Source organism: Emydura macquarii, unplaced genomic scaffold (assembly GCF_026122565.2).
Source record: "Emydura macquarii macquarii isolate MOO-44397 ecotype Brisbane River unplaced genomic scaffold, CSIRO-AGI_Emac_v2 contig_2498, whole genome shotgun sequence".
Taxonomy (NCBI): Eukaryota; Metazoa; Chordata; order Testudines; family Chelidae; genus Emydura; species Emydura macquarii.
Window position 1 is genome coordinate 1 of NW_027132635.1, and position 13,226 is coordinate 13,226.

Consider the following 13,226-nt stretch of genomic DNA (forward strand, 5'->3'; position numbering starts at 1 on the left):
TCTGGTTTCTGCAATGTTCCACTGCAGCAGGTGAGCGGAAAGTTCAGCAGCAGATTCTGTATATGAAAAATGCTTTTCTCATGGAACAACCAAGATGAATAATCCAGTGGAGTGAAACTTCCTTTGGGTTATTTATTTTGATGTAAATTTCCTGCCTTCAAAGAACTGCAGGTTTTTATTGATTGGGGACGGATATTGAGGGAAAGCTGGTGGTTTTGTTGGCTGGGCAGAGGATATTTGGAGCTTTTGGCACTTGGAAAGCAGTTTGGGATTGTTCAGTAAATCATATTAGTTAGGTCTTTATTCCAAAATGCTCAGCTGTGAATGGTTAAATAGTGAATTTGAACTCAGTACTCCTGAAAATCTGGCCCAAAACTGGCACAGGATATTATTTATATGGAATAATTCAAAATAATATGAATACACACCATCAAAGTATACATTTATCTACATTTTACAAGGATCAGTTTGGGGAGACAATTCAGATACAATTATAGGGAAATCAGGGAGATTTCTACAAGATAAAGAAAGTGAGTTACATGAAGAACAAATATGCAATTTTTAAACACAGCTTGCACAGTTGTACATAACTCAGATGTAACAAAGGCTGCACATTTTAGTTTTAACTGAGTGCATCTCAAAGGGATTTTCCATACGATCCATCCATATTTATTTTATCAACTGGTATTCCCAGAGTTAGATTATTTACTTGATGATATAAATAAGGGGCGGAAGAGATGATCTTTCAGGAAATCCAGTGCACAATGGATCTTTAGCACCACTCATATATTTTGCATCAATCCTATATTTCTCATCTCTTTTTGCATTTCTATTTTATACTGGGCAGTCAAAACAAGGGAACTGATTGGGCTTTCCGGTCTCTGTTCATTTAAAATTTATTTTGGCAAAATCCATGTGGGCACCAATCTTTTGTTTCTGTCTCAAAATGCACCTCACACAACAAACCAGAGCTTTCCAGAAAGTTTTAACAGACAAATTTCCCTCTCAGGTCCATTCACTGGGGGTCTATAATAAGATGAACAAATAAGTAGTTTGCCTGCGTGGGGAAGATGCACTATTCTGGAAAATACATTATCGCATTTAAACTAACACAATGATGAATATGACTCCAGTGTTTTTGAAAATCCCTCCCCAAGTTACGTAGGAGCACACATTCCACTGAAAATCAGTGAGTCTTACGTCACTTTGGTTGTTTTGCAAAGCTCAGCCTTCGCAACTGGTACACACAGTAACTGCTGTATTTGAAAATATATATTACCTGGTTGTGGCTAAATAACGACCAGCTAACATGACTTTATAAACACCCCTGCTCTCCTCTTCCAGCCAGGCCTCCCCCTGTTTCCCACTGCCCCAGTCGAGTTGTCTCTCCCTGGTCTTTGGCTGGATCCTTCTGCCACAGGGGGCTCTCTCCTCGAGAGTCCCCCCCCTCCCCCACTCACTCCAGAGAGAGTTGGCCTCCAAGGAGCATAGAGTCCCAGCCTAGAGCGCCTGTCTGTCCCTTTCCCCCAAGCTCCACAACCATGGAGCTATGGCTAGACTGTTGCTTCTTCAGCCTTGTCTGTGCAGATGGGGCGTGAGGTGGGACTGGCTGGCTGAGTCCTCCAGGCCAGGGTCATAGAGATCAGTACAGTCAGTGGGGCTAGAGGAGCCCATTTCATGGGGACAGTTGGTGCACCTCTGGGCACTGTATGAGCTGGGCACCTTGGCCCTAGAACCGTTTTCCCAGAAAAGTGAACCCGAATAGGGAAGAACGCAGACCAGCAGCTCCCCTGTGTCTCAATTTGAAGAAGGGGCGGAGTCTCTCCCCGGCAAAAGAAGCCGGTGGGAAGGTGAAGATCGGGTCCCCATTACCAGCATTGAAAAGCGCCACCCGCCCCCCTTCGTAGTCCAGATACACCCGGATCATGTAGGGCTCCTGGCTCAGGGACAAGGGGGTGCCAGGCTCAGGGGATGTGAGAGCCCAGCACTGATCCTCTCTGCACTCCACAGCCCAGATCCCATGCTCAGGGGTAAAGCTGATCTGACCCTTCCTCCTCACAGACTCTCTGGCCACTCCCATAGCCCAGAGTTCCTCCTCTGTCACATTCATCCACCAGTAATGTCTGCCCGAGGTGAATTTCTCACAGCCCAACACACAGGGTTCAGTGTCAAATCTCTCAGGGTTGTTGGGCAGATCCTGCAGTCTGCCCCATGTCACACTTCCCCGATTCGCAGACAGGATGAGGTTGGGATGGGCTGTGTCTGGATCGAAAGGTACGTTTTCTGCAGGGAGAGAATCAGAGCGTTAAGGGCAGAGCTCAGCCCTGGGGAGGGTCCCATCCTGTCAGTGACAGAATTTGCCCTAGCCGGTTCCAGAGAGTCCAGCCATCTCCTCCCTGCGGGATTTACCCAGCTCTGTGGGGAGCAGCTCTGAGATCTCAGCAATGTGCACGGGGGATTCACGCCCCTGACAGAGCCAGTTCAGTGACAGAGTGAAAGAATCAGCTCAGCTGAGCCAGGCCCCCAAAACCCAGAGTCTGATCCTTAGTTATTCCATTCTGGTGCTTGGGGTGAAAATAAGGGGGATTAGAGGGAGGTGATTTTAAGCCACATTTCTCCTTCCTTTAGTCAACCTGGCCCCAAGTGTAAGTTACAGGAGGCTTAGGGTTGTAAAGCAGAGAGCACCCACAGTGTAATGCATTCTGTCTGTGCCCCAGTATGTCCCCAACCCACCCAATGCTCTGAGGGCTGGGAGCAGAGTTGCTGTAGAGCCCATATTCGAGCTTCACACTGATTGGGATGACTCCCTTGCAGAGGAGCTGTTTTCTGGGGTCTGTTTCCATGCACATTAATGCATATTCGCTCTGACAGAGCAGCATCAAAGGAGCTGGCAATTAAGCCCACTAAATCTTTCCCCTTTTGCATCCACCTTTCCCCAAAGACGTGGTTCAAGATCCTGGCATCCTAGGAGGGTCTCAGCAGATTACAAGGAATCCAAAGTCCTCCAGTGCAATGAGCAATTCCTCACATCCCCGGCTCCTTGCAGAGCCCCCTCCCTCCTGAAGATCAGAGCTACCTGAGCAATAGAAAAACAGCTCCTACAGAGACATCACTGGTCCTCCATGACTCTGTGCAGCTGCGGCGTGCTTGAGGACACCACACACTTACTGAATGGCTGCTTGTCTTGGGCTAATCTATCAGGGGGCTTTCCAGACTCCACACTGCTGGCTCCAAGATTATTGAATGGCTAAAATGTGTGATGCCTACCTAAGCCCTTCTGACACTTCTAACATTTTTACTTTTGACTTACACATTTCTCCTTTATCTCTTTACTTTATATTTTTGCAAGTTGAACTTTCTCTCATCTTTACTGTACCACTTGTGCATTCACTAATAATAATAATATGGCCAGGGGATGTGTGTGTGGGCATAAATTGTTCTTAAAAAAGAGGTGAGTTGTTCCTCTCCGAATTTCCAGAAGGCTCCTTTTTAAACAGTTAGATCTCTAGACAGAGACACTTCTCTGCCTCGCCCAACCCCAGCCCATCTGCTTAGCCCAACCACTATTTAACAATTCTAAATTATAATAGAGAAAAGAATCTCCTTTTCTGTTTTTAGGAAAGATCTGTGTGGCCACCAGTGATGCGGTGTTCAGTTCCTGTCAAATGCAAAATTGAAACAAAACCTCAACTATGGTGCTGCCAGTGAGACACCATCATTCATATGAAAGTTTTCACTGCCCCTTTGATCCCAGAAATTTACCTACGTTCAACTTGTGTCTAGACGACAGTGAGTCTATAGGAAGAAAAGGGTAAAAAAGATTAAATGTCATGTTCTCATGTTGATGAATATATTTACATTGTTAATATTCTAGCACAAAAGCAAAATGAAAATAAATGTTATTAAGTTATAGTTAAGAAGGCTAAGTACAATTCAGATCAATACAAACCCTTACACACATCACTAAAATAACCACAAACACTAAAAACTAAAGAAATTACCTGTAGGGGGAAGGGTCCAAGAGCCGAGTCCAATCAGAACCTGAAAGTCTACACTGCAATTAAATAGCCCCATAGCCTGAGGCCCAGGAGCCCCATAACCTGAGGCCCAGGAGCTGGCATGAGCCAGCCACAGGTGTTTAATTGTGGTGTAGACATACCTTCTGAAACGAACACATAACTCAGAGACAGACCAATAAACGGAAACTTTTTCACTGATTAGCATCCAAACAACTGTAAATCTGCCCCTGTACCACTAATACTCAGTACAACTGACTCATCCTTCCGGCCAGATCTGGTGGTCTCATTATCTCCAGCTCCGGAGGGTAAAACGTGTAGAATCGCTTATGTAAGAGAGGGACTATGATGACATGGGAGGACTTGCAGACAAAAAACCCAAACAAACATACTTAAAAAACAGTGAATTCAGCAGGAAGCTCAAGCTAGAGTTAATGTTTATTGTGAACCCCCAGGGAGTGGGAATATAGGATCTTGACCCAGTGTGTAGGTGCTCTGTTGGGAGCTTGATGGGGAATTCATAGTCAAATAATCATTTGGAACCAATCCCCATTCACAATCATTTTCCCAGAGAGATTTTCCCAGTTCTGTCCATTATCAATGTAACATATGTGAGAAAATCCCCAGAGTGACTGTTTATTACCTTTGAATTTCTCCATTATGGTCTCCAGAGATGCATTTTTTTGAGACGATTCCCAGATTCTCCATTTCAGTTCAACAGAAAAGGCCACTGGGTTCTGAAACTTCTCCCTCTCACATCTGAAGAACAAACCACCTAGTGTTACTTGTGATGGAGTTTGGTCATATTTGTTTTTTTCTAAAATGAATTTTATTCTAGTGAATGGATGTAGCTCAGCAGACCTTGGAGGATTACATTCTCTATTGACCCACGAATAGGTACATTACCAGCTGTGACGCTACCAACTTCCCGTTCATTTTGGTGAGACCAATATTGGAAAATTGCATCCAGGTCTGGTGTCCACATTTTAAAAGGGACTTTGAAAAATTGGAGAGGGTGCAGAGAAGAGCCACAAAAATGATTTGAGGGTTGGTAGAGAGATCAGTGGCATTTGAGTCTGGTGTATAAATTCCTTCATGGGGAGAATATATTGGGTACTCAAGAGCTCTTCAATCTAGCAGACAAAGGCGTATGAAGAACCAATGGCTAGAAACTGAAGGCAGACAAATTCAAATATGAAATAAGGCAGACATTTTGAGGGTGATTAACCATTGGAAGAAACTCCCACGGGAAGTGGTGGATTCATCATCCCTTGACAAGTTCAAATCTAGACTGAATGCTTTTCTGGAAGATGTTTTAATTAAACATAAGTTAGGCTTTAGCCAAACACAAGTTATTGGGCTAAATACAGGAATAAGTGGGTGAAATGTAAGGGCCTCTGATATACAGGTGGTTAAATGTGATTATTTTATGGTCTTTTCTAGCCTTAAACTTTATGACTCTACAAAACTCAGTAATATCATGTGGCAACGATTTCCTCAGGTTAATCATGAGTTGTGTAAACAAAAGTATTTACACTAGTTGCCTTTCAGGTTCACTGAACTTCCCTTTGTTCTTGTATCGTGAGAGTGAATAAGTCAAATTGCCTGACCTATATCCTGTAGACCAGTTAAGGGAGACAATTAGTGACAATCCTTGTGGTGATGTACATCCCCGTTGTACCAGGACCTGGAGTGAGACTCACTAACCCATTTCTGTAACACACTGTACCCCATGTGCACCCTTATGGTGTGATCTGTGTATCATTCATGTTCACCCTTACAGTATAACTGTGTACTGTCTGATACAAAGTATGCCATGGAAGGTGGTTTTGGAATGCTCATGACATACTGAACGTTATTGTTATGGTAGCATGTTTCCTGCAATGTCACACACATGCACAGATATGAAACTCTAGGTCATTGCCCCAAATATGTCTCTCACAAGGCTTGAATGGATGCAGACACACACACGAAGCAAATATGTCTCTCACAAGTGTGGATCACTGAGTGTTCACGCCTCTCAGAGACATGCATACAGGAACAATGGACTGGCACAAACACCTTGGAGGCCTTTGGCTCAAGAGGGAAAAATCACGCCCGTCGCCGGACATGGACAATCACTTGACCCCAGGAGGTGTTCAGGAAACTTGTTAAAAGAAGGAGGCATCTTTGTCTTGGGCTCTTCCCTGGAATCCATCTTTAAGGCAGTGGGGGGAGAGACTGAAAGCGGAGAAGTTGGACCTGGAATGAGCTAATCCTCAGATCAGCCAGGAAGAGGCGCCACCTGTTGTGAGTTGGACAACCCATGACAACATCCCAGAGTGACATTTGCCTTTTTCACAGCAGCATCACACTGTTGACTCATTCATTTTGTGATCCATTTGAACCCCCAGATCCTTTTCTGCAGTACGACTGTCTAGCCAGTTATTCCCCATTTTGTATTTGTGCATTTGATATTTCCTTCCGAAGTGCAGCACTTTGCCTTTGACATTCAATCAAGACATCTTACATTGATTTGAATCCTTCCTCCCTCCCACCCTTTGTCTCTTGTGTCTATTTAGACTGTAAGCTCGGTGGGGCAGGGACTGTCTTTCACCATGTGTCTGTGCAGTGCCCTGCTTATTGAGGCCTGATTTTGCTTTTAGGAATTAACATAGTACTACTAATAATAGCACATTACAAACTCTTTAGAGCAGGGAATGTCTCTTCCATCATATCGCTGTCATACCAAGCACACCAATAGAGCTCACTGCATAATAAGAAGCAATTAACAAACAGCTCATTGAATAGTCATAGGACAGCATTGACTTTCCTTTGCTACCAATGTAGGTGGAGTTTGACCTAGAAATGAAAAACTCCAGCCGCAATCTCCTGAGGTATCCTCTCCTCCAGCTGCACTATAAATAAATACCCCATCTGTAGGTAATTAACTCTTCTCAGACTGGTGTATTCTGGAGTCTAGTAAAAATGACACTAGCCCCAGGATTAGATTTAACAGAGGGAGATTGGGAATCAGCCCCAGGCTGTGCACTGCTGAACCATTAGGAGCAATGTCTCCTGTCCAAAATCCCTTGCCTGCATTGGGAAGGGAGAATGAGTGAGAAGGAACCACCTACCTGCTCAAGGTGCCTTTAATGTCCTAGAGGAGAAAGATAAAAGAAAATTCTGTCCCAGATATAGCATTTGGATGATCCCTCCTGCTTTGTCTTCATAGTTTCAGTTTCTAAGTGCAATTATTTGCTACCTATTAATACAAACACAATCTTTAGATGTGTTGCCTTTCCTCATTTGTATAAATGCTCTGACTGGAGGATCTAGGCTCAGGACGTTTGTATATGGAGGCACAAAAGTTCTTTGTGTAAGAACATTTGAATAACCAGATGGCACATGGAATCAGAGGGCTCAGTCTTACAATGTGTTGAACAAAGATCTTCTGACACTCACAGGCAAAAATCACCACAACCTCAGCCTTATGTATCAATTTGGAGGCCAAAATTTCCCCTTTTTTGTGGTATGTAGGAAGAGTGGCAAAATCAGGCTTAAAATAGAAACTCAGCTTCAATCTTAGCTATTTCCATAATTAACGTCCAGTTCCATCTTTAATTTTTTTAAAGTTAACATTTGGAACACAGGAAATGCCAGAGTGGATCAGATCTCAGGTCCATCTGGTCAATAGTCTGTCTCTAAAGGGGGAGAGTAACATATGCTTCAGAGGTGGGTGTAAAAAAATCTGCCCTCTCCCCCCCCACATTCTCCACCTTCTCTCTAATAGTTAGAGATTGGCTGAAGCAATGAAGCATGAGGTTTAATATCCGTTATAAATTTTTGTTATCATTAATTATAACTCTGGATATTCTTGTTATCCATATAAATGTCCAATCACTTTTTGAGTTTTGATAAATGCTTAGTCTTAACAACATCCTGTGGCAATGAGTTCCACAGTCTAATTACACAATGTGTGAAAATATGTTTCTTTGCATCAGTTCTGAATTTGCCACCGTCTAATTTTATTGACTGTCTGTTTGTTCTTGAATTAGGACACTGGTTGAACAGAGTTTGGAGTCTGCCATTTTTCTAGGAGTCTTCTCCAAATAGAATTCAAAAGAAGTTTGGTTTTTTTTCATTTAGGGCTTGATCCAACGTCCATTGTAGCAAGAAGTATATTTCAATTGACTTTAAAGGGCATTTGGTCAAGCCCTTAAGGAAAAACAGTGTATATTTTAGCAATAACGTATGTTCTGACCTTCAACACCTACACTCCAAAAGTGAAGGGTTAGAAGATTTTCTCTCTCTGTGAGAGGTTCAGGAGTGTTTCTAACACCATCTCACCTGCAGGAATTCACTAGCTGGCAGCTGGCACTTCTGCTCCATCTCACTGATCAGGTGACTGAAAGATGATATTTCCTCAGATAGTTTGGCAACATACTCATCCCTCCTCTTTTCAATTTCCTTATTCAGCTCTTCTAGCTGGGCCAGGAGTAGTCGCTCTTGTTCCTTCAGAAACTGGCACAATTTCTGAAATTCAGACACAATCTTCTGCTTCTCAGTTTCTAGCTGTTTCTGAAATGGAGATACAAACAGGGAAAGCCCAGGTCAAGGAGAGGAACACAGAGTGAGTCATGGGTCATTTTATAAAGATTTATGTATGCACATGGGAGCATATCACTGCAATCCCATAGAATTTTATTTCTGACATTTTATTGAGCACATACTCTACATTCAGTAGACAGAAGATTTTCCAATAGATTTTCAAGAGTCCTAACTGGTGTTTAGAATATGAATTTTTCTTGCATGATTCAGATATTCTGCTATCTATGACTTCTAGAGAACCAGCTCCTTCTAATAACAGGAAGGACAGCAGGTGTGGGACCCAGAACTGCACTGGCAAGGAATATTTGTGGAGAGCAAACAGTAGAACCCAAACTAAGAAGCATTAGGACTTGAACTGGGGAAAAGATACTCTCCACAAAATACACAGAAACATATAGGGCCATGTTTTCTAAAACTGGTTAAAAAGTTTGAGCTCCAGCATTTGCTCTCATGAGTTCTGAAAACAGTCTTGGATACATAGATTTTGGCACACCATAAATCTTTGATGTTCATCCACGCAGGGACCTTGAGCACAAATTGGGCTTCTTGGAGACCACCTATTTGCACATGCAAATCTGAGTTTTTAGGTCACTTAGGAATGGGTGCATGTGAACCAGAGAGAAGTCCCCCAATTCATGATGTTTCTGGAGCACTGTCTGGTCCCTGATACCTGAGGAGCAAGAAAATCAGACCAGATTTGGAACTCAAATCTCCTTCATGGCAATGTCTAACAACGATATCACTACGGGCCTGTTCCAAAGCTCACCAAACTCAATGGGCATCTTTCCAAAGACTTCAGTAGGCTTTGGCGTAGGCCTTAAATGATTAGCCTCCTTTGGGGCAGCAGATTCCTATAGCAGCTGCACTGAGAGTTCTGTTGTGGTTATCTCTGTTGAAAGTGAAGCTGGCCAAAGAATTGGGAGGTTGGGGGAATTTGCAATAAAATTTGAAATTTCAGCGTTGTTTCCATTCCACAAAGTACAAAATGGAAGCACATGTAATTTGTTTGAAAAATTTCACATTTTTGTTACTCCCTTTTCCCAAAATGTAACAAAATAAAGTTCATTCCCCCCATTTTTTCTTTGTATTCTCTGTACCTTTTCAAAAATGGGAGCATTTTTGAAAAAGTGGCAAAAAGAAAAAGGAAAATCCAAGGCGAAAAATTGGAATTTATTCATTTTAGTGTATTCAGTGGCAAAAAAGGAGTAAAAAGGAAAAGAAAGAGACAAAAACCAAACTTGAAATTTTGAATTTTTTCAGCTTTTTAAAAACAAAATGAAAATTTCTGTTTGAAATGACACAAAAATATTTGCTTCAGTTTGAACATTCCTGCCAAAAAATTGAAAAATTTGTTGCAAGTGACTTCTTTCCATGAAAACTTCATTTATCTACAGGAAGTTTTTGTTGGCTGAAAAATTTCGGCCAGCTCACATTGAAAGACTAAAGGAGAAACTACTGGTAAGTAAACAAATTACACTCATATTATCAATGAATATATTTGGATTTTTAACAATCTTTTTTTAATGCTCCTTTTTCCATAAACCAAACCAGCTTTTCTTTACAGTGACAATAAATAAGTAATACTCTTTCATGGAGGAAACATGTTTCTCACGCTTCCTCTGATATTACTCAAACTAACCATTGTGTGGATAATGTCCCTGGGCACATTTGCTTCTGAGCAATAATTGCACCTACCAGCAGTTCTTGGCTTTTATTTTCCCCACTCCATTTAAATGACAGAATCCTCTCTCTCTCTTTCTTCAAAATCTCCATACGGCTCTGAATTTGTTCCTAACAAAAGAAAAACTGGTTTAGTTGTTATGCTTTTAGAGGGTTTTCCCCCGTTTTTTTATATTTTCAAGAATAGTAAATATATAATAAAATTGAGTGACTGCTCCAACCCCTGGCTATAGAACCATTCTCATGCTTGTGGTTTCTCTCTCTTTGGTCCAAATGACTCATTTGAACCAGTGGAATAGCTTCAACAGGGAAATGGAGGAAGCCTCACATCACTTTATTCCATGGTTAGGGCACTCACCTGAAAGGTGACACATCCCTGTTCAAATCCCTTCTCCTTGTCAGATTTGAATTAGTGTTTCTTCCATCTCAGAATCATGAAAAGTGCACAACACAAGATGGTTTTATATTTCTAGCAGTATATTGTTCCCAGGTCAGCAACAGTTCCAGTGTAATAGTACTGTGCTAGATGTATAAATTGTATCTCTTGGGCCACTTCGGAACTGACTTTTCTGGGTTCTCATTGGTGTTAAAAATGGTTCTGGGCCGCAACAGGTTAATAAGAGTGTATTACAAATCCTTTCTCCTTGTTAAAGTATTATTTGTAAGGGTCTCTAACAGTATCTGCTGGTTTTTGCAATAATTATTTAATTAAAATGCCATTTGTGGCCATTCCAGCTTTCACACCATCCCGCGATCTCTTACCTTATAATCCTCATCAGCCTCCTCTATGGGAACCACAGTGTGTTCTTTGTGATCTCGAGACAGAAGGCAAACCATACAAATGGGTATTTGATCCACTTGACAGAAGAGCTCTAAAACCCTCTTGTGCTTTTCACACACTCTCTCAGCTTCTGGTTCTTTTGTTGACTTTAGTGGAAGTGATCTGGAGGCTTCTACAATGTTCCTTAGATGTCTGCTTGGTTTGAAATTTCTCTGGGAAAAGGTTTGTCTGCACTCAGGACAGCAGAAGTTTGTACGCAATCCCTCCCAGCACCGAGTGATGCAGGCTTGGCAGAAATGGTGCCCACAATCTAGAGACACTGGATCTTTAAAATAATCCAGACACACCGAACAAGTCAGTTCACCTAGGAGCGTTTCTGCTGGATTTGCAGCAGCCATGGCTTCGTCTGCAGAGAAGAGAGGAATTTAGTTTCCTTTTACTGTTCTCAGAAATGGGCGGATACTGAACTTTGAACACCAAACAGGCAGTTCCTGTGTATTCATTGTCTCATGTTACTCTTGCGTGTCTGGAAACCCCTTTCAGTTTCAGCTGGCAAAGGGAGGCTCTTCTGTGACAGTCTGTTAAGTGCAGCACCTGACACTGTTGGTCCCTGCAATGGTGCAGCACGTCCATTCTGCAGAACAGTTGTTTGAAAAACAGCCACACCGACACCCACACCCAGCTCTATGCAGCATTTCTTCCAACCGTTGCTGCGTCGCTGTATTGTGGGACTCCAGAGGTATCTATAGCATAGCTCCTGGCATAGCTCCTGGCATGGCTTTCTGGAGCAGGTGGTTCTGGGAAAATTTACAAAGTATTGTGAGCTGCCAGTGCTATTTCAGCCTTCTAGTGGCAACATCCTTGAGTCCTGCCCCCTCAACCCAATAACTCTGGCTGTATCCATCTTTTTTCTACTTAACATTTGCCCTCTGCGATTGATACAATAGTTTCTAAATACCGTCTTCCTAGCTGTGCTCCCACAGGCCATCAGGGGATATAGAGATGGTCTGTGACAGAGAAAGAGGGAAAACAAGTGGCTGGGACACTGGTGGCAGGAGTCACTGCCTGCTTCTCACCAACTGCAGCCTGAAGAGATTTTGATATCTTGTGCCAAGGGCTTTGCATGAGGCACAGACAGGCTTCTCAGCCTCCATCCAACTTCTCCGAAGTCCTGATCGTCAAAAAGGCCTGGGGGATCTGTATTATTCCCAGTGATGTACACAATCAAGTGGTTTTCACTGAGAGGCGTTTTTGACCCATTTCTCAGAAAATAACATGCAGATTCCGACCAATTTTCAGACTCCAGAATGGTGGACTTATCTTTGAGGGACAAACTCTGTCAGCTCTGCTTGAGTATGAGCCACTGTCACTCTTCAAGGTAGTGAAAGTGCCTGCTGCTCTTTGGGTTATAATCTGTGAGTTGGAACCAAATAAAATCCAGCTGGAAGACATTGGGCCAAGTATCAGAAGAGATTTAGGGCAAGGAAATACGACTCCTTACTTACTCCTTATCGGCCTCTCGCTGTGCCCCTCCAATCCTCCTCCTCCTCACCGGATGCAGCAGTCTCCCAGGGTCACTCAGCACCCCTGGATGATTTCAGGGCGCACCAGGAGCTGCTTAAGATGGTGGCCTCCAATTTGGTGCTGTTGGTAAAGGAACTAAAAGAGGCATGGGACAGCCTCTTTATTGTCCTAGCAGCAGCTGCCTCAGCTTGAATAGCCCTTCCCGTCCATGAAGGGTTGCTCAAAATAGTGAATCCATCAAAGCAGTGGGACTAAAACTCATATCTCCTAAGTTCCACTTCAGCGCATGCCCAACAAGACCGGTCTTCCACAGCAGGAAATATTCATTATAAGAGATGTAGAATTTGGGTGACCATGTGGAAGACCTACCTGAAAGTTATTTGCTTTTGAGAGGCATAAACCCCTAGGTTGGGGAATTAGGAGTAACGGGTTAACCAGAGCAAACAGAAACATTCAGAAAATATTTCCTAATGGCAGGAGGACCAATATTTTTAGGAGACTTTATGTAATAGTCTCCTTCAGAAAGGAGCAGAACTAGGGGTGGCTGAAGCTCAGGGAACTAGACTGTAGACATCAATCCATTTTCCAGAGAAGTGCACAATATGTGATCTAAGCCTAAGAAGCTATGGCTTATT

General features: G+C 42.8%; 1 protein-coding gene across 1 annotated transcript; it reads right to left on the bottom strand.

Moving 5' to 3' along the window:
- Positions 1-480: 480 nt before the first annotated feature.
- Positions 481-11,465, bottom strand: LOC137163284 (zinc finger protein RFP-like). Its single transcript, XM_067563460.1, has 7 exons — positions 11,049-11,465; positions 10,302-10,397; positions 8,346-8,576; positions 7,133-7,155; positions 4,660-4,775; positions 3,763-3,795; positions 481-2,283 (listed from the first exon to the last, which is right to left on the bottom strand). Exons 1-7 carry the CDS (start codon positions 11,463-11,465, stop codon positions 1,730-1,732), a joined length of 1,470 nt encoding a protein of 489 aa, XP_067419561.1. The 3' UTR covers positions 481-1,729.
- Between the last annotated feature and the right edge of the window lie 1,761 nt (positions 11,466-13,226).

What these genes read in the sequence shown, in the direction of transcription:
- LOC137163284 (XM_067563460.1), bottom strand. Translation starts at nt 11,465, where the DNA reads ATGGCTGCTGCAAATCCAGCAGAAACGCTCCTAGGTGAACTGACTTGT. An exon ending in AGGCTGATGAGGATTATAAG is followed by an intron (nt 10,398 to 11,048) that starts GTAAGAGATCGC and finishes TTCTTTTGTTAG; the next exon opens with GAACAAATTCAGAGCCGTAT. An exon ending in TAGACACAAGTTGAACGTAG is followed by an intron (nt 2,284 to 3,762) that starts GTAAATTTCTGG and finishes CTCTCCCTGCAG; the next exon opens with AAAACGTACCTTTCGATCCA.